General features: G+C 38.6%; 1 protein-coding gene across 1 annotated transcript; it reads left to right on the plus strand.

The window, feature by feature from the left end:
• Positions 1-16670: 16670 nt before the first annotated feature.
• LOC137089885 (CD48 antigen-like) lies at positions 16671-22401 on the plus strand (the record flags this gene model as incomplete). The annotated part of the gene is made up of 4 exons (XM_067453448.1): positions 16671-16730; positions 21467-21794; positions 21949-22221; positions 22373-22401. Coding segments are annotated over exons 1-4 (690 nt in total), but the record flags the coding sequence as incomplete, so codon positions are not given.
• Positions 22402-22404: the final 3 nt, after the last annotated feature.

A 22404-nucleotide genomic window follows, 5' to 3' on the forward strand; every position in this document is an offset into this window, starting at 1 on the left:
TGCTTCAAACCCAATCATGTTAATCACACAGTTCAATTGTCTTAAATAGAGGCATGTCTAGATATACTACTTACAAGAGAAAGAAAACTACAGCAATTAACACAGAAAAACACAGCAATTCAATGTGCACCCATGCATGAAAAAACAAAAACAATGTGCAACACTCATAATTTGCCCCATATATAAACAATTAAATAATGTAAATCCAACACACTTAAGTTTTCATGATTTATGTGGTGCTGGACTTTCCATGTAGACTTAATGTTTTTTTTATTCTGTACAAACTGTATATTCTATGCCCTAACCCTACCCAACAGAGAAACTATTGATGCAATGCCCTGTAAACACCCATTTAGTGATGCCTTTGCCTCTGAGACGGAACAGGAACTTCAGCTTCCCTTTTACACACTGGAAACCGAAGCAGTCTTTTTGAGTTTCGTTTTTGTTTTTTAATCTTTTTAGTTTGAAGAATGGTAGTAAATCATCTACTTAGATCATTTATTTTTCTTCTGACCTTCAAAACAGGTAAAAAAGACATTTTGTTTTACAACTGTTGATTGATTATTATTTTGACAGCGATGACTGCGCATGGCAAGGCTCAGATAACTTTGCTTATTAGCATATTATCTAGGCTACCTCTTTATATAACTGTTTTTATAAAATTATCAAATGTGCCCTTTTGTTTAATGTAGGTTTTTTATTATTATTATTAAAAAATAATCTGAAAGAACATAGTGGCTGCGTCACATTTTGAAGGCTGCATCCTCTGAAGGTTTTTCAGCCACATACGCCATAGAAGCTTCCTCATCAGTACTGTAGCCATTGCATTTGAAAATCATAAAGAAGCTACAATTTGTGCTTCACAAAAAGTAAAACAAATCTTACAAAATCTTATGTTTATTTTTATGAAATGAGACATACTTGATGTATGCAGATGACAAATACGACCTCGAGAGGATGCAGCCTTCGAAAGGAGACACTATACTTGAAATGCTGCATTTGAAGGCTGATCACAGCGGCTGTCCAAATTCAAAGGCTCATTCAAACGCAGCCTCAAAATGCTTCCTTCGTTTTGCGGGAAATAAAGACTACAACATATAGATCCTTTGCACCCTACCATAAACCAGACTTCACTGCGTGCCATCATGACAGGATTTTTAGAGAGGACCTTTACACTCAGGTTTCAACTTACTTAAATAATTAATGTATCAATGTAAAAATAATATATAGGGGACGTATATCTTGTCATGGTGTGATTTATATAGCTTATACTCTCTATTATTTACATTAATGGACCACGGTGAACATATTTAGACAGGTTTTGAACCACATTTTGTTTTAAGACAGTTTAATATAACTTAAGAGTCCAGTACAAATGTCACTGCCACTCATCAACATCAGCTGTCACAGTTACTAAGCAACAATATCCCATCTAACAATGTTCGATTCGACCTTTGCTTCCTTTGAATGCGTAGACTTTGCTGTCCGAGTCTTTCGAAGGATGCAGCCTCTGAACTGGGACACAGTTAGTAAGTGAGCACTGATAGCTAACTTCCTGGTTGACAGCACTTAAAATGGCTGACTTCCTGACCAGTGCCCTGACTACTGAACTAGGGAGCTGACTGAGACACACCAACTGCCCAGGGTATTCTCACAAAAATGCGTATAAATAGTACGAGTGTGCAATGTCGTGGAATGTATACGCCAAAACTCATTTTGGCGTGTCTATTGCACGCTGCTTTTCGCGTGCATATGATACGCATTTTATGGCGTAACAAATTTTTTTTTAAAAAAATTTAAAGCCAATTTCTGTTAAATTAACAAAATACATTTAAAGGTGCCCTAGAATGAAACATTTAATTAACCTTGCCATAGTTAAATAACTAGAGTTCAGTACATGTACATAACATACTACAGCTCACCTTGTAGCTAACGTCACCTTCTCCACCATCTAAGTTGAAACGATAGTCATTTGACAAGGCTTCTAGTCAATTTGTTAAATAAATATACATTTTTGAGAACTGAAGTATGATTATTTTGCAGCGGGTGAGTAGTAAACATGACACTGACTATTTTGAGTGGCTTCTACATTACTTTGAATGGCTAAATATTAAATAAATCGACTTTTAAATCAGTACTCTGCTGTCAAACTGTAACATTACTGTACAAACAACATATTTATGCGCTACCCAGTTCAGTTCGTGATTCAAAGTTAAGAAGCTATGAATGTAAAATCATTGCAATGACAGATGGTAGATGTGTTAGCTGTCATTGAGCAGCTGTGCAGTGAAGCAGCCAATCTGAGCAGAACTCTGCATTCATTTTCACGAACCTTCCTAATAAAGCAAAAACAGAGCATTGCATCCTAGGGGCAATTTATAGGGTTGTAAATGGACCTGTATAACTGTATCTGGACAAATTTGTACCTTAAATAAGCCACATACCCTCTATGTAGATATCAGAGAACAATTTAACATATTGTTTCAAATCATTCTAGGGCACCTTTAAAAGGCATGTTACAGATTTTTTTTTTTTTTTTCAAAATAAATACATAATCTTCTATAAAAATACCATAAATTTGTTTTTTGTTTTTTTGTTTTTTTTAAAACATAAGAGCATGAAGAAATAAAAGTACAAGTCATTTAAAAAGACATAAGGGCAACATTTAGTGTATATAAAGTGACCATTTTTTTAACATCACGTCATATTACGTCACGAGAGGGACTTGTTTGCCAGCTGTAGCATTGTATCTATACAATAACCAGACTGTTTCAACCTTACTATTTCAATATGAAGGACAGCTGATATATGCCATGATGACAGAACAGCTGGGGGAAAGCAAATGGGAAATCATTTTTATTGTAGTAAGTTGTTGAATGCTGTGAATTTCAGTTTATTCTTCATTCCTAACTTTTGCCTCATGTAACTATGATAAAAATATGTTCCCATTAAATACGATACTTAATCATGAATAACATAAGTGCTTTTATATATACAGTGGGTACGGAAAGTATTAAGTCCAACTTCAATTTTTCACTCTGTTATATTGCAGCCATTTTTTCTCATTAATGTACACACAGCACGCCATATTGACAAAAAACACTGAACAGTTGACATTTTTGCAGATTTATTAAAAAAGAAAAACTAAAATATCACATGGTCCTAAGTATTCAGACCCTTTGCTGTGACACTCATATATTTATCTCTGGTGCTGTCCATTGTGAGAAATAAGATTTTCTGGTCTGATGAGACCACGGTAGAACTTTGATGAATGCAGCCAAGTACAGGGATATCCTGGACAAAATCCTTCTCCAGAGTGCTCAAGCAGACTGGGCCCAAGGTTCACCTTCCAACAAGACAATGACCCTAAGCGCACAGCTAAAATAACGAAAGAGTGGCTTCACAACAACTCCTTGACTGTTCTTGAATGGCCCAGCCAGAGCCCTGACTTAAACCCAATGGAGCATCTCTGGAGAGACCTGAAAATGGCTGTCCACCAACGTTTACAATCCACCCTGACAGAACTGGGGTCTCATTTATAAAAATGTGCGTAGGATCCCAACTAAAAATTTACGTGCACCCAAAAGCAAAAAATATTCTGCATTATAAAACCGTGCATATGCACACCTGTAAGCAAGGTTCCCTTTATAAATCATTTCCCTTTATAGCAGATCACCTGCAGATGTGCGTACGTGAACCAGCATCCTATCCCACCCTGTACACACCATTTTTAACCATAAATAGTCAAAGCAAATCACCTCATAATTGCTGATTGGCATGTAAATGAGAGTGGAATCCCATATATACCTGGAAAACTGGCATGTGACCCGCCAAATAAAAAATCCAAGAAAATGAAAACGTGTATTTCTGTTAATTTAATAAATGGAAACAGGGGAGAAAAGTGAAAAAAAAAGTAATTTCTCAGACACTGAGATTGAAACTTGTAGGGGAGATAGAGGCTCGGAAAACTGTTATTTGGTGGCCACAGCAGTGGGGTCACTAATAAAAAGAAGCAGTGCGAGTGGCAAAGTTGTTCTTCTACCGTCAATTGTGTCAGTGGGACAGAACGGACAGTTGCATAATGAAATAAAAAATGGTAACACTTTATAATAACGTTCAGTTGTAAGTCATTAATAAGTGGTTAGTTAATGATGGACTAATCATTTACAAAACATTCATAAATGATTATCAAGTGATATGCTAACATTTTATGAATGTTTTGTAAATTCTGTTACAAGAAATTTACAAGTGATTAGTAAATGATTAACTAATCATTTATGAAACATGACTATGCATTCAGGATAACACTTTATTTTAAGGTTCAGTTATTAAAGGGGGGGTGAAACACTCAGTTTCAGTCAATCTCATGTCAATCTTGAGTACCTATAGAGTAGTATTGCATCATTCATATCTCCGAAAAGTCTTTAGTTTTATCATATTTATAAAAGAAATATAGGCTGTACCGAGTCTTTCCGGAAAAAACCGAGCGCCTGGAGGCGTATCGTGTGGGCGGAGCTAAAGAATGACAAGCGCGCAAAGCGGGCGTGGAGAAACCCATCTATCTCAGCTAATACAGATAATGATCCACAATCAAATCTGAGGGAGAAATAAATTGAACAGGAGAAACGGCAACAGCAGGACGTCCGTCTCTGTGGTATGTAAGTTACTGTATTTAATGGCCTCTCCACATTTCTGTGTGTTTACTCGCAGAGTATGAGGACATGATTCGGTTTATGGACTATTGTATGCGACTAGACCTTAGAAGTAGCAAGCAAAACGGTTTTGCACGTCAGAATACTGTAACGTTATACAGAGAACAACAATGGAGTAACCGTTAGCGCATTTGAATGACGAAGCACGGGATCGTGTCGTTTACTGATGTTTACTCATGCGACGGTAGCCAATAGCAGAGACATTTGAAGCAGTTTAAGTTAACTCACCGTCGAAGCTTTAACGTATCGCTGGGACCGCTCCGTCAGAAACACACTTCTTTGGTATGATTTGGTAAAGTCCTGTGACAGCAGTGGCGTGTAAATCCATTTTGAGACGCAACTGAAACGATGTTGTCAAGCTTCCCGTCATTTCTGCGTTCAAATCGGTTCAAATGCAGCGCTGCCTTCCCGGAATGCTGTGCTGAAGAGTTGAAGTCGCTCGACGTCACCCATAGGAATAAAGTGGAGCGCGCCGCCGTTCACGGACGACTGGATCTGCAGCTGAGAGACTGTTTACAGCGTGCTCTAGTCACGCGCGCGCGCACCCTACCGGGAGAAGAGCCCGTACGGCCCATACAAGGACCTTCCGCTCTTATTAACGTCAAATAGACCCATACTCGAAAAAAACTCGCCGAAACTTGTGAGAAACCGGAAGGAGTATTTTTGACACAGAAATACTCCATCAAACGTCCAACATTAGTTTTTGAAACTTTGTCTATGTTTAGGATGGGAATCCAAGTCTTTAACAGTGTAAAAAGCTCAGTATGCATGAAACAGCATTTCACCCCCCCTTTAACTATTAACTAGTTGCTTATTAGCATGCATATTACTAGGTATTATCTAATTACTGTTAGCATTTAACTCCTATTCGTCACATAAACAAAACCTTCCCTAAACCTACCTGTTCGTATTTTATATAAAAATTAAAAAAACAGGCAGATATGACTGCAGAAACAATTTATTCAAAAAGTACAAATATTCCAAGTGACCGAGGACAAATGATTGGTTTGTGTGAAGTAAATCCCCAGAAGCAATCAGCAGCGTCGAGCCCATCCACTGGCCGATGATAAACACATTTCAAAATTTGCCGCCCGGAAGAAACGTCACATTACTTTTGACAGCATTGGCTGCCGTGTGTCTCATGACCAATTGCGTCATTACGTCAGCTTTGATTGTAAAGTATGTCATGTGACTGATTGCGTCATGTCAGGATTATTATTTGAATGAGAAATATGCGTTCATAAAGGGATCATCATTTCAATGATTAAAACATTAAAGGGTTAGTTCACCCAAAAATAAAAATTTATTTCATTAACTCCTCACCCCAATGTCATTTCACACCCGTAAGACCTCTGTTCATCCTCGGAACACAGTTTAAGATATTTTAGATTTAGTCCGAGGCCTTTCTGTCCTTTGAATGTAAGTGTATGCCCACTTGCTGTCCACGTCCAGAAGGTGATGAAAACATCATCAAAGTAGTCCATATGTGACATCAGACTCTTTTGAAGCGGAGACAATACATTTTGGTCCAAAAAAATAACAAAAAATATGACTTTATTCAGCATTGTCTTCTCTTCCGTATTACTCAAATAAAGAATCAAACGGTCATGATTCAAGTTTCGGATCACATGTCAAACTGGCAAACTGCTGAAATCACGTGACATTGGCGATATGAATCACGAATCAATCTCCTGATTCGCAACCGTTTGATTCTTTATTTGAGGTTTGAAAACAAACGCGAAAGAGAAGACAATGCTGAATAAAGTCATATTTTTTGTTATTTTTGGACCCAAATGTATTGTCAACGCTTCAAAAGAGTCTGATGTCAAATATGGACTACTTTGATGATGTTTTCATTACCTTCTGAACGTGGACAGTAAGTGGGCATACACTTACATTCAAAGGACAGAAAGCCCTCGGACTAAATCTAAAATATCTTAAACTGAAAAAAAACAGAGGTCTTACAGGTGTGGGACGACATTGGGGTGAGGAGTTAATGAAAGAAATTTCATTTTTGGGTGGACTAACCCATTAAGATCAACTCTGTTCTTCACATAAAGATATTGTATGACTTCAGAGAACTTGGAATGCAACGGGCTAATACTTTTATACTGTTTTTGGTCAGTTTTTTGCAATAAAAAGTTGTCTATTTATATTTTTGAAATCATGTCTACTTTTACAAATGCAAAAAATTAAATGCGTCTTGATCTGACGCATTGGAATATGCATCAATAGATTATATAGGCTGCTCATAATTTACTAATGGCTTCATCATTTGTTCATGATTAACAACTGTTTATTGAGATAATAGTACACTGACATTTCAGTGATTAATAATATATTAACTAGTTACTTAATAACCATTGACTAAGGATCTGTTTGATTATTTTATGATATGCTATTTTTTAAATATAACTTAGCACAGATTTGCAAATTGTTAGCATATTATACTTAATCATTTATGAATGTATAGTTATGATTTGTAAATGATTAGTTTATCATTATCTAATAACTTATAAATAATTTATAACTGAATCTACAAAACATACAAAAAGTAACAATTTATTAACATTTATGAAATGCATAGTCATGTTTTGTAAATCATTAATTCATCATTAACTAATCAATTGTACATTATTCTGAATCTACAAAATATAAGTAAAATAATTAACAAATCACTCATTAATCATTAATGAACACGCAGTCATGTTTCATAAATCATTAGTTAATCATTTTCTAATCACTTGTAAATGACTTGTAACGGAATTTACAAAACATTCATAAAATGTTAGCATATCACTTGATAATCATTTATGAATGTTTTGTAAATGATTAGTTCATCATTAACTAACCACTTATAAACGACTTACAACTGAACGTTATTATAAAGTGTTACCGAAAAAATTGTCTGACCTGAAGGTAGACACATTTTTTACCAGCATATTACATTTGTGTTTTATTAGGCTATATAAATAGCAATTTTTTAAAAAAAGTTTTGCAAAATATGCAAAATAAAGATTTTCATTCATTCAAGGTGGAGGCAACGAGAAACCTGCCTCACACCTCCAGAGTGTGGCTGCAACTGAACACATGCTTCTTCATGACGGTTTTGTAATGAACACCGTAATAGTTAGGACCGATGATGAGTAGTGATTGTGCTTCATGACTGTATTTGCAGACTTTGACATTTTATGATATATGTACATTAAGGAAAATATTTTTTTTTATACTGTGTTCTACATTTCTCCAATAAAAGGGTATTTCATGCTATTCTGTATCACGTTGCACCATCTCCTCCTGCGCTCCCGTTGTGGACAATGTGATTGTAAGGCAGTGCGGACTATTATAATATATTACTATATTATTATATATAAATGTATAAAATACATTTTGAATTACGTTTGGATTTTACTAGACATATATAGTTTAAAACAATCGGCACAAATAACACTGTTGGGTTTAATCTTCATGATAATATGGATATAACATATAAAATGGAGTGAAAATTATTAATTCATATAATCGTTCTTGTCACATTTATTTTCTACAATCTAAATTCAGTCCACAATCTAACTTCAGTTCACAACCTCACCATCTGTGTTGCCAATTCCCCTTGTCTCCACGTACAGCTCAAAGTTTGCTTAAAGGTGTATACATTCTCCTGTCAAGTTTGATTTTTATAGATCACAACCTTTGCGTTGGAACTGGCGTACGTAAGTTCTGCGCAGAACATTGAATTAACCTTGCCATGGCAAAATAATAGGAGTTCAGTATATGGACATCACACTGTGAGTCTCAAACATGTTTATTGTCAGGTGGAAATGGAGCGAATCATCAGGTAAACAAGCTGCTCGCATGGACACACTTCGTGTTCCAGGCTGAGATCTGAGGACTTTTCTAACCTTCCCACAGATAAAAAATGTCAACAGTCATGGTTGATGTTTATAATCGGATACCACGACAATTTAATTCAAGATAGTTTGTTTGTTTGTTCGGCCCATTTCAAGCAAGCTTCGCTCAGCGTCTTAAACTGAAGAAAGGGGCGACTGTATTCCTGCAAGCAGTATAGTGATTTATCCACTTATTGACTGTTTAAACAAATTCCGATTAATGGGTCCTGCACACTGTGCGATTTTTCAGAATCCTTTGCGAATGTCCCTTGTCAGACTGTACGAACATGATCGGCATGTCACACTGTAAGATCTCAGTTGACATTAATGTCAGACTGCACGATAGTGAAGGCGCGCTAAAAACGGACGCGCGCAAGAAAACTCACCCGGAGCTTTATATCATCAATGAACGACGCGTTGGGTGACGGTGAGCTGCATTACACACGGGACTGAAATGTTGGCTACAAAGAAATCTCTAGCACTCGTTTTGGTCATAGTTTGTCTTGAAAAACTGAGATATTTGACTGTTGTCGTAGGAGGAGTCACACTGCAGGATTGTGTGCCAAATCTTCTGACACTGCCAGAATTTCATCTGAGGTAAAATTTGATCGCAGCGCTCATTAATCGGCTGCCGGTGGACATGTCAAACTAACGACCAAAGACTTCAGATTTTAGCCGAGGGTCAGAGGAATCTTTTAGGATTTGCTAAATTCGTCTCAGACGGCCAAATCGTGGGCAAAATCGCACAGTGTGCACCCGGCTTAAGATAAGTTAAAACGACAGTAAGGCTATTAATTTTGTAAAAATATAAGTTATATATTTATATTTTTGAGAACTGAAGTATGGTGTTTCCTATGATGTTTTTTTCCTATTTGTATTTCAGATTAGGCTACATCACAGTCACTGCGTAATGCTAGCCTACATTGTGACTAACGTTATATAAACATGCAATATTGTTGACGAAAAAAGACAAGTCTAAAATGTAGGCTGAATGACACACTTTAAGCAGAACATCTCAAATGGAGATTGCTGAAATGCAGCTTACTTATTGGTGTTTTCAGATCGTCCCTGCGCGAGAGAGAGAGAGAGAGAGAGAGAGAGAGAGAGAGAGAGAGAGAGAGAGAGAGAGAGAGCGTGCATATGGTTGCCAGATTGGACATGTTATGCGGGTTTCTTTTCAAAGAAAAGCTCTGTTTGGGGATTTATTTACTGAAATCTGGCAACCGCATGAACACAAGCTCTTTCTCACGGTGCGGATGATCTGAAAACACCAAATAAACAAGTAAGCTGCATTTTATCAATCTCCATTTGAGATGTTTTGCTTAAAAGTGTCATTTAGTCGGTCTGTGTTCTGTCAGGACTCACGAGCAGCTTTACTGAACTGCTGAACTGCTGTGAGCTGCTGAAATAAGCCAATCAGAGCAGAGTTCAACATTAATATTCATGACCCTTCCAAATAAGGCAAATACAGAGCATTACAGACAATTTAATGGTTGTAAATGGACTTGTAAAACTGTATCTGGACGATTTTTTCCCTTAAATAAGCCACACACCCTCTATGTAGATATCAGAGAACAATTTAACATATTGTTTCAAATCATTCTAGGGCACCTTTAACTAATAATTTAAATTAAGGTGTTAATTACTACAACGGGTCAAAGCCATGCATTTCAACTTCCAGTTGTCTGATTCAATTAATCATTAGCTAATGATATATAAAGGTTTCATTATGTTATGACTTTACCAACATGTCCTCTAACCAATAAGCCTATATAGGTCGTTTGTCACTTCCTTGAAATACGACCCATGGGAGCGTTTACTAAAGGTGCGCCCCTATTGACAATATTTTAATTAATTAAATACAACGTGCAGGAGCGTTTTCTAAAGTTGTGCTCCTATTGACAGCAGGACACTTTCATTTTCAAGCATTTTTCCCTTTTATCTGCTTACCATTTCAGGTTTTGCATAGCTCAGTTGGTAAAGCATTACACTATACAACAACAACATGTGATCATGCGATCCTGAGTTCGATCCCAGGGAACACGTGTGCTCATAAACTGTGCCATGTACATTTAACTAATCATTTAGCAGACGCTTTTATCCAAAGCGACTTACAAAAAAGGGGAGAGCAATAGAAGCAACGAAACAAACAAGGCCAACAACCTGTAAGAGCTGTAAGAAGTCTCAATTAATTAGCACAGTAGACTATTTTTTTTTATTTTTTATTTTTTTTAATAGCCATCTACAATAGCCACCTACAACAAAAACTCACGTACGCAAAATACAGAACACTGGATTTTGATAGCCATGATAACCCATTAGGACTGTTGCCCCAGCTGTTGTCGTTAATGCAGATTCAGTGGCCCAATGGGTTGGTTTTGTATGGCATTCTAGCTAAACGCACAGCAATATGTAGCAAGTTCATTCATGTGTAGCAAGTGGCTGATTTGTAGTGACTACGCCACCCCGAAATAACGTGGAAATAACCAAAAGCACAGAACACGCAAATACGTTCCACCAAAAATAGGCTATAGGCGAGAGTTTCCGTACAAACAATTATTTTATTAATGTTTAAATGAAATACAAAATTTAAAATTGATATCAAACATCAATATTAAATGGTCTTAGTCAAATCAAAAGAGGAGATTAAATAAATGAAGGGGGCTGAGGTTTCCTTAATGAGAAGCAGGCTGATATGGTGCATCCAGTGCACAAAAGAAGAAAATCCCTCCAATCAGAATCACATCCACAAAAAGATCACTGCAAATAATGACCAAATATGGTGACACCGCAATAATGACAATCCATATCAAAGTGAAGCCCGTGCAACCCAGAATCAGCCCACTTCCCGGAACCACCCAGCTCCTGCAAAATACCAGAAAAGAGAACTCACATTAGAAAACAAACATTTAAATAAAGCAAAAAAAAAAAGAGAACAAAATCAAAAAGTCAAGGTACTAAGTGAAACAAGAATAATCAATTCTACAAACGAATATATATTTAAAAAAACAAAATAACACAAAACACACACACAGGGATGTGTCACAAACAATCATATAGTAGCTCCTTTAAACTGTTGATTAACAGCTGGTGTTCTGACCTGGCTATTTTGCTGCCATGACGCACGAGTGGGCACTGTAAACACCGCACTGGGGGTAAGCAGAACACCACACACACACACAGCCTTAAAGGAACACGCCAACTTTTTGGGACTTTGGCTTATTAAGTGTATCCCCCAGAGTTAGATAAGTCCATATATATCATTCTCATCTCCATGCATCCCATAACTCAGTCTGACACGCACTCCCGCTAGCCTAGCTTAGCACAAAGACTGGAGGTATATGGCTTCAGCTAGCCTATACTGCTCAAAAAGTGACAAAATAACGCCAACATTTTCCTATTTACATGTTGCAATGGGTAGACATGGGACACAGCTATTTTATAAACATATACATACTGTGGACTATATTCTCAGAAGGCGCAGCACTGCTCCACTTCTGCGGAGTGCGGAGTTATTTGCTCGCAGCACATGAGAAGCCCCGCGGTGAGAAGCAGAGAGTTCGCTCAGAGTTGGAATAATTGCTAGATAGTTTACAATCATGGGTGTTCGCTGTATTGTGAAGGCCCGTGACAATAAACAGGGGAGACCAGATAATACAATGATATTCCATAGAATTCCAACCCAAAACGCTGACCTGATGAATCGATGGCTACTTGCTCTGGATATAGACCCAAACACACCTGTAGCCATCATCAAGTGCTATCGGGTTTGCTCTGAACATTTCACAGAGGATGACTATTTCGAAAAAAAAAACATGAAACTTGTGCATAAGGATACGGCCATCCCATGGATAATATAGACAGGACAAAGCAGATCACCCGCGGCTGCGGTAAGTGTTCCGTTATGTTTTTTAGATGTGTAAGTTAGCCTACTGTAACAGAGCCGTTAGCTAGATCTAATAACGTTTATGACACTGTTACATGAATAGGGTGGTCACTACTATATTGGACTTTTTCCTGTGTTCCGTCACCTGTAATGTTAGTATTGTGTTGTCATGAACGCGCTTTGTCACAGTAACAAATGAGCGGTGCTAGAGGTAATTCTCTGGACTGTAGCATTTACCTTGCTAATGAATTGGAGGGGGGATTGGCAGTTTTAATTCAGGCAGTTCAATTTTTGTCTGGGTTTATTGTCCAAAAAAATAATAATAATAATAATTTTAATGTATTATTATATATATATAAAAATAACTTACTTGGTGGACAGCTGTCCATTAGGTTCACTTGGTATGGGGCGTTTCTTCCAGTTGATTTTGTCACAACGGGAGAAAAAACAAAACAACTGCCGGGTGTATTAGGGACATTTCCACACATAGGCCTATTGTGTTTGTTCTGATTCTCCCCTCAACCTCAGTCTGATCGGCGTTTTGTCTATTTGCTTCCAAAGTTTGTAACTCCTCGTCTGTGTATTCTGGCTAAAAAAGATATGGTTCCAGGTTTTGGTTTAATGCCAAGTCCTCTGACAATTCCTCTGACAAAAATCCTCTGACAATTCCTCAAAATCAGCCATGATCAACAGTCACGTTCGTCACTAGCTACAGTCACGCTGGTTTTGTTTACGGAAGGAACACCGCTGGGCTTCTCATGTGCTGCGAGCAAATCACTCCGCACTCCGCAGAAGTGGAGCAGTGCTGCGCCTTCTGAGAATATAGTCCACAGTATGTATATGTTTATAAAATAGCTGTGTCTCATGTAACCTTGTTATTTGTACACGCTGTGACTATACCCATTGCAACATGTAAATAGGAAAATGTTGGCGTTATTTTGTCACTTTTTGAGCAGTACAGGCTAGCTGAAGCCATATACCTCCAGTCTTTGTGCTAAGCTAGGCTAGCGGGAGTGCGTGTCAGACTGAGTTATGGGATGCACTGAGATGAGAATGATATATATGGACTTATCTAACTCTGGGGGATACACTTAATAAGCCAAAGTCCCAAAAAGTTGGCGTGTTCCTTTAACGGATCAACATCTCACTCCAAAAATCCAACACAGTGAGAGAAAGGGGCGGACTTTCGACCAAGACGCACTCCAGGGGGCATAAACAACAGGTTTATATACAAAAACGAGGCGGTACCTTATTGGACACTCATTTAAGGTGACGTTTCAAACACGTGACCCACATCACTACACATGCACTATAAATCACCGGGTTGTGAATTTAAAAAAATATTTTTGCTAAATGAAAATATATTAATAACGCGTTAACACAACGGCACTAAATTTATTAACGCGTGTTAACCATAGACTGTAAAAAAATATGGACGTAGTGTCCGTGACGTCACCCATAGGATTCCGATAAGACATTCTGAAGCTTAAAGTATGGCCTAGCAGGGCGTTGCCATCTTGTGAGCGAGTCATCGCGTGTCACTCCCGGATAACAGAAAATGGGCAAAAAGGCGGGATGTGCGCGGAGCTGAGGTGACGCAATAACTATAGACGGCGGATAAATGGCTATCCACTTGTAACCACGCCCTTAATTATGCAGAACCTTAAGACTTTATATAACGTAAACGAATGAGTTATAAAAAAATTCACCCCCCTCAGAGTTGTCATGAAGATCAAAATTAGCCTTATAAGCCAAAACCACAATTTGTACCAGGCTGTAAACATGTTTTTTTCTGCTTTAAAGTTGAGAATTTTAACATGGGGCTCAATGAGATTCTGCTCCCTTCTGGAGCCTGTCCCTAGTGGCCAGTTGAGGAATTGCAGTTTACATTACTTCCGTATTGGCTTCAAGAGAGATTGCGGGAGGTTGCCGCTTGGTGTTAACGCAGCGCGCATTTTCTGTTTGATCCATAGTCCATAGTTGGAGAAATCTAGATAAGCCATATAGACGTAAAGAATGCAGCAGCAAACATTAATAGGGAAAGAAAATGATTAACATTAATGTAGTGATTTTTACTTTTGTCCACCCAAGGACACTAAGTAAGGTAGTGATTGGTACTCACGTCACCGCTGACGTTGTGAATTTTGGATCACACGTCACTTAAGTTGTGGTTATGAGTACATCAGATGACCACCTTCCCCCCTCTTAGTTTGGGACACTAGTCAAGGCCTTTTACCTTGGCTGTATGAGAACACTCCGCACAGGAGGCTGCCCAGTCATTTATAATGAATGTAAAGGGGGGAGAGTTGGTCAGCTGATTTATCTGAAAGATTGGTGAGATTTCTAACTTGTAGAGCCTTTTCTGCCTTATCAGCACAAGGAAGACACAATTGTAATAAAATAGATTTTATTAACAAAAGATAAACAGAACAATTAACACAACTACTAAATGAATACATTGAATGATAAAGGAATAAAGTGCGTAAAGTGCATAATATACATGTGAGTAAGTTAAGTGTGGCTATAGAAGAGTTACGTTATCTTATGGAAAGATAAACTGTTGTTTCTCTGAAATTAAGGTGAAGAACCTTATTATGTTATATCAAACAAATAAACGAAAGATTATTTGTTATTAACTAGCATCAGTTATATTACATCTAATGTAAATTAGAAAATCATATACTGATAATATACAACAATGCCATGGTCTCTAGAAAGAGGTTTGGTTAAGTGATATTTACGTTCCATGTGGTTGAGTAAGCAGTCCGATGGTGATGACTTCTTCCAATGGTTTTGCTGGGAGACAGTGCAGTGAAGAAAGGAGCGGGAGTCTGTTTCAACAGCCTTGAACACGAAGGTCTGTGGGATGCTGATCTCCTGTGGCACCAAAGGGTCCTAAAATCTGGAACACGCAGATGAGGCCCTGAAGTAGGTGCAGAAGGTCCTTAACCTGGAACACGCAGACGAAGGAACCTTGAAGTGAAGGTTTGCTCTCCTGAGCTTAACCTTGTTGCAAATGTCTCTGTGTGTCTTCTGTCTCTTTGGACCAGACACTCAGAAGTTGGTCAATCTGCTCTGGTCTCTTTAGCATGGAGACTCTGGACGTGCTGTAGTCGTCTCGCTGGACTAAAACTCTGAACGTAGTGTTAGTTAATGTCTCTTTCCTCACAGGCTGGAGGCTCAGAACGTTGTCGTATCTGTTGCTGCCTCACAAGCTGTAGATTCAGATCCATTTACATTTACATTTAATCATTTAGCAGACGCTTTTATCCAAAGCAACTTACACAAAAGGGGAGAGTAATAGAAGCAACGGAACAGACAAGGCCAAAAACCTGTAAGAGCTGTAAGAAATCTCAATTAATTAGCACAGTACACAACAATTTTTTTTTTTTTTTTAAAGACAGACATCTACAACAAAAACTCACGTACGCAAAGTGCCGAACACTGGATTTTGATAGCTATGATAACAACCCATTAGGACTAAGGCTGTTGCCCCAGCTGTTGTCGTTAATGCAGATTCAGTGGCCCAAAGATCCTCGGATCTTGTGTTGTCTCTCTGGTTAAACCAGAGGCTCAGAACTTGGTTGCTCTGTCACAGTCTAATCCTCGGCAGACAGACTCAGAACAAGGAGTGTCTATTGAAAGGGTACCTTTATCCTTTTCCGAATAGGAGGAGATTGCAATTTGGCGCTTCTCCATTCGAGTGTTGCTATTGGCTGCTGGCATCAGAGAGGGCACACAGTGTGGCCCACCCTTCTTTGCCCTGTGGAACTCATTTGCATACTGTACACAGTTAGAAGTCTTTAAATGGTCTTTAAAGTTCATCAATGCATTTCTCACTTTCCAAACCACCATCAGAATACCCTTGGCAATATACTAAACAAATAGACACCAAACATGATGGAAAAAGATTGAACTGTCATGTGTTCATTCATTTGTTCATTAACAGCTGCATTTGTGGAAGATGTTGCATTACAATAGCTGTCACTGAGAATACTTATTTCTCTGAATAAGTATGAGATGGATATGTGTAGTTCACATCAGTCTTAAAGTTTCCAAACATAGTTGTGAATGGATTTGGATGGATCAGTTTTGGTCTTTCTTTGTTTCACCCACTACTGCTGAAGTTCCGAGGAATGTTTATGGCCGTCACAAATCAGGTCATTAGGGATCCATCTCTAGATGGGTGAAGGGCAGAAACTGCATGTGGACCAAGGAGAAGTCCTGTCCTTCCTGGGCTTGGTACTAGAGGTCTTCTTCTTGCCCTCAAAGAGGTGTCTGGATGTTGTCCAAGCATCTTTATCTGATGGCGTTGGACATCTTGTTTGTGCTAGTCCAACAAGATCCAATCAAAATGTAGCAAACCTTTGTCCACTGTTACGGGCAAAGAGGGGCCCGGCCATAAACTGGGCCCTGGAATGTGCTGTCCACTACATACATGTAACGACAATGACTATGAGTTTAATGTCTCGGGGAATAATTAACTCAAAAGGGATTTAATATTCAATATTCATGAATTTATGAATATAATTTGCTAGTCGTTCATTACGTATTAAAATTCTCCGATAGGGAAAAATGTTTAATTAAATACAAGTAACCCTTTACGGAACTGCTTGAAATTATCCTACTAAGTTTGTCCTGCAAATTAGTTATAGACTGTCAAATCAATTCTCAATAAGGGATTACTGCTTTACGAGCACATAAGAAACATTAACTTTACTGATCAGGACAAAATCAATATTTCAAGTGGTCGTACAGTTTACTTTACTCAAATAGTAGCATAAGCAGTTAGGTAACGTTAGATCGTAAGTTTCATTGACTTCGTGTATGTGGCAGAATAACAGATTCAACTCATTAAATGTCTTTTGGAGGTTTAATAAACACAGACTAAAAATAACACTACAATTCACACAGAAAGTAAACACTAAATATGCATCAAGAGAGTAGAAATATAGATAGTAAACAAAAGAATATGGTACATAAACGAAGATAATGAATAGACTGAACTTAGAGAGATAAAAAGAGAGAGAGAGAGAGAGACAAAGAGAGTTGGGGGGGGGGGGGGGGGGGGACAGCTTCCTTCAGTTCATCAAATACAACCTTCACGGAGTTAACTTGTCCCAACGGGAAAATAACACACCCTCTAAACAGCAGTTTGAATTTGGAAATAAGAATACTTGCTTTAGTTTTGGCTTCTCGCGTGTGTGCGTGTGTTCCGAGTTCAAATGTCCTGCGTGTTCGGCGGTTCTTTCCGAGGTCGGGGGGAGCGGCTGGTTGCTCTAGAGATGCTCCGTGTTCTCCTTCTGAAGAATGCCCTTGGGGCTAGTAAGTTGATGAAGCAGTAGGGAAGCGAGGAGAAGAGGATTGTGGAAGAGCGGATTGTAGAAGAGAAGATTGCGGAAGAGTGTTGGGGCCTGCTTGGAGGGCCTGCATTGGTGGCCTGGCTCAAGGGCCAGCCACGGTGGCGTGTTGGTTCAGCCAGAGAGAGAAGAGAAGAGAGAGGGGGAGGGCATCCGAGCACCTCCTTTTAAAGTCTGGGAGTAGTCCCACCCTCCGGGGTTAGACTTAACCAATGAGATTGTTGGGATTTTCAGGCGGGAAATTCCTCAGAAGATTTTATGGCTCTTTGTTTCAAGCTCGAATCGATGGGTCTCTGCCCATTTATACTCTAATTAATGCAACAAACACACACTGCATTCTCTGAATAAGGGATATACATGGAAGTGTAAGTCGTGAAGTGAGCATTAATTTGATAGGAGACATGACATATATGAGGTTACCTGAACTAGTAAATTGTTAAGACAAAGACAAAAAGATGCAAAATACCATACAGAAGAAACATTTTACAAGACAGTTATGTGTTTACATATAATGTCCTGGGGTGCATGTTCATTTATAGATGGTTTCTCTATAATTTGAGGCAAAAGCGTGTGTTTTACAAGCTTTAACTCTCTGTGTATGGAACTTTTCATGTGGCCAAATTCTTTTGGGCCATAAAACGCCTTATCAGATGGTTTCCAGGGTAACAGAGAATCTTTCTCTGTTGTGTTGGGGGAAGGTCTGTTACTATGCACAAAGCATTCAAAACATATTTGTTAAATGTAACTGGCGATTGTGTGTTTGATTCGCCTGAGTCGCTACGAGAGCGATGCACTGAAGCTCACTCTCGCTCATGTCTGAATCATTGACACATCACCACTTACAGTACATGTTATATTGAACTAAATGCATTACAATCGTCTAAAACGAATCCACAGGCTACTTTTCTCAACAAGAGCGCTCCCGAGTCTGTGTTCTTCACACTGTTCACGTGAGAATAGCGGCACAGTTCAGCGCGCACACGCAAAATACCGGTAGTTCAATAGAGAGCGCGAATCTCTTAAAGGGGCCGCACTATATTCCTACTCCTGCAATAAAAGCCATTTGTTGCTATAATTGCTGGATTATAATAAATTGTGGATTATAATAAATTATTTGTACCATATTAATACATTTCATATGAAAACCAAATTTATCTAACACCATCCATAAATAATCCCAATTTAATAAATCACAAGCTTTATGTGTTAATTAAAGAAGTTGGTCTAAAATTTTAACATTTAGTATGGTCCTTATCTTTTTTTGGAATTAAAGAGATTATAGCTGTATTTATTTGTTTTTCAAAGTGTCCCTTTTGGATTTTAGCATTTATTACAGTATTCATAATTGGTCCTAATATATCCCAAAAAGTTTAAAATTAATTCTGGGGGGATCCCGTCTGGCCCAGGTGATTTTCCCTTCTTTAACATTTTTAGTGTTGCATACAATCTTAGACAATACTAGTTTGACTGGACATTTCACTACTAACATATACAAAGAGATACATGGCAGGACGAAACTCCCCCAGACCGCTTGCATTCAACTAAAAACACACCTTTCTGCGTATATTCTCAAATTTTGTGCTGCCTGGAACAGGAAAAACAATCATGAATGTAAAAATACTAAACAGTAGACCTTGAGGATGAAACGGCATTTAATTGGCTTATGTTTATCCATAGTAAATGTAGAGTGTCCTTAAGCATGCAGTTACTTGGACAGCCATACCAGTAAAATGGCTGGATAATTATCAGTTTTATTTGTGTTCATTTCGAATGGATTAACATCGCTGAAAGTTAGCTGCCGTTTTGCCCGCGAAGTGTCTGCGATCTGAAGTTGAAACTTCGCTGCTTCTTGTGGCGAAGAGAAAGACAGTTTCTCACCATTATGCATAATGCATAGAATGGCTGGATAGATCAAAAAAGATTGGATTCCTGAAGCTCGCAAATCCTTCCGTGTGTCAGCGAAGCTTCTCCGCCATTGCGAAGTGTAGACGCTGTACTAAGCGAAGAATTTCAGCCTATTCTCACCATCCAGAATTGGTCCTCTCTTGCTCACCTCTCTTGTCCCATCTAAGAGAGACTGACGGTCTTGATATCTCACCACTCATCAAATCATAGTGCGACCAATCTCTGTGGACCTCTGCTGTCCATCGGCCTGTTTGAGAGCGAGGGAATCCACTTCGGAAGCATTTCTGTGAGAAAGCGCATTGCGTTGCCCTCACGGTTCGGTGCGAGACCAACAATTCGAACATTATTGCATCTTTCTCGATCTTCCAATTTGGCAAGCTTTGCTTTAAGTTTAGACACATCTGATTTGCAGCCGACTACGTCTTGTTTCATGCCTCTCGTCTCACGTTGGATATTGTCCATTTTGTCGACAAGCCCTCGCACGACGGCCATTTGTGATTGAAATTCAGCAGTCACTGACTGCATGCACTTTGTCACATCTTTCATCGCAATATGCACTGCGTTCCGGACAACTTCTTCCAACGTATCTTGTGGATGCAGCCTTCTTGTTGGCACTCATCTGGCTTAAAATTGTGTTTAAGCTGTTAGAGTTGTGAAATTTAGCCTGTTAAATGTTGATAAAAGAGGGAGCTTGCTAGGAGCTCTAAAGATCAGCAGCCATCATGAAGCGGCACGTGTTCGTCCATTCTTGTTTTTTAAACATTAAACATCGGCTTTAGGATGATTTCAATTTTACACCAATCCCTGCGCAAGTCCGAATCATTGATGAAACATTGAAGAACTAGTTATTCAACCCAAACCTTGAACAGGACGTTTCTTAGTGATGCTACTCAGTTTGAGGTACATTATGAGATGTAATTCCTCACCACCAGCATTAACAAGTGTGTGTCCATCAACAAACTGTTTGTGTGTGTGTGTGTGTGTGTGTGTGTGTGTGTGTGTGTGTGTGTGTGTGTGTGTGTGTGTGTGTGTGCATGCGCGTGTTTTTTCTAAATTATTGGTGCATATGTGGGAACTGTATCAATAATAGCACATACAGTACATTAGCTGAGCACTATCATGAATGACTGATGTAACATTAATGTTTGCAAAACAAATCTGTGCTCCACCCTTTATCTTTAGTCAAAGTAAAAACAACAGGTAATCTGCATTATTAGCAGCCTGATTTACAGTAGTATTTCAGACACCTACACAATACGAAGCACAATACATTCACTGTTGAGCACAGCGTCTTCTCGACATTATGCTGTCCGATGTCTGCTGCAGTGTTTGAGGGGTTTCTCTGGTGTCTACACCCTGTGGTCTACACCTACAATAAGTGAACGGGCAATATGCTAATATGTAGTTTGGACGATAAAGGACGATTAACCTCTTAAGAAACATTTCATCATTATATTGAGATGACTTATCTACTCAAAAGACAATGTTAATATTTAATAAACAAATGATTCTGGAAGGCAGGAGAAGGACACCATCCTCCTGGTAAAAAAGGGAAGTCTCTCTCTCCAACTCTACTTTCCCCTTTCCCCTTCACCAGCCAAACATTTCAGGCACAAGCTAATCAACTGCAGCTGATAACCAGTCTCATTTTTTTTTGTGAAAGTTTTGAATGCAGTATTTTTAAATTTTGGTAAAGTTTGGTAAATTTACCAGCTGCAAAAACAGTATCTTTGTCTCTACTCAGGGTTCAGTGCTGAGATCTCTGTGTTTGTGGAGACGGGAGATCCTGTTCAGCTGGATATACAGACACAGGAACTACCAGAGTTTGACATTTTATACTGGACAAAAGAGAAATCAGAGAATATAGTCAGATATATACATGGAAAGGATGTAAAGATCTACAAGAACAGAGTGGATTTCAACAATGAAACCTTCTCTCTCACACTGAAGAACATGCAGAAGAACGACAGTGGACTCTACAGAGCAAGAACTAGTGGAGAAGAAGAGAAAACTATTGTTACATACAGAGTATCTGTTATAGGTGAGTGTGATTTTACTTGTTCGGATCATAACACATTAATACATTTTCATCTGTGGTGAGTAAAGCACATTCTGTAAACAGTTAAAGGAATTTGACAGCTCACAATAGAGGGAGGATGTTTTATATTGTTAAAAAAAACAAATGTGTGTTTCAGACGCTGTGGAGGCTCCTGTCCTGACTGTAAACTCAAACTGGTCCAGCAGTAACTCCTGTACTGTGAACTTCACATGCAGCGCTCATGACCTCACAATAAACTCCAGCTATCAGAACAACAGATGCTCTCCAGAGGAAGTGACATCACATCAGATCAACACTCTTACCCTGGACTGCAGTGAGGAATCCCTCATCTGTAACCATAGCAACCCAGTTAGCTGGAAAAAAGACAGAATAGAGATTAAACCGCTATGTGTCAATTATAAAGATAAAGGTAAAGCCTGCGTGCGCGCGCACACACACACACACACACTTCTCGTTTTGGTTGACTAAATCTAGTCTAACTGCTGATTAGATTGATCTCAGAATACCTGAACTGGCAACTGTTCTGAATGATATGTGTCTTTTTTCAGAGGTCAACACAGATGTGGATAACAATCAGTCATCTCTCAAGTTT

Source organism: Pseudorasbora parva, chromosome 9, assembly GCF_024679245.1.
Source record: "Pseudorasbora parva isolate DD20220531a chromosome 9, ASM2467924v1, whole genome shotgun sequence".
In the NCBI taxonomy this organism is placed as follows: domain Eukaryota; kingdom Metazoa; phylum Chordata; class Actinopteri; order Cypriniformes; family Gobionidae; genus Pseudorasbora; species Pseudorasbora parva.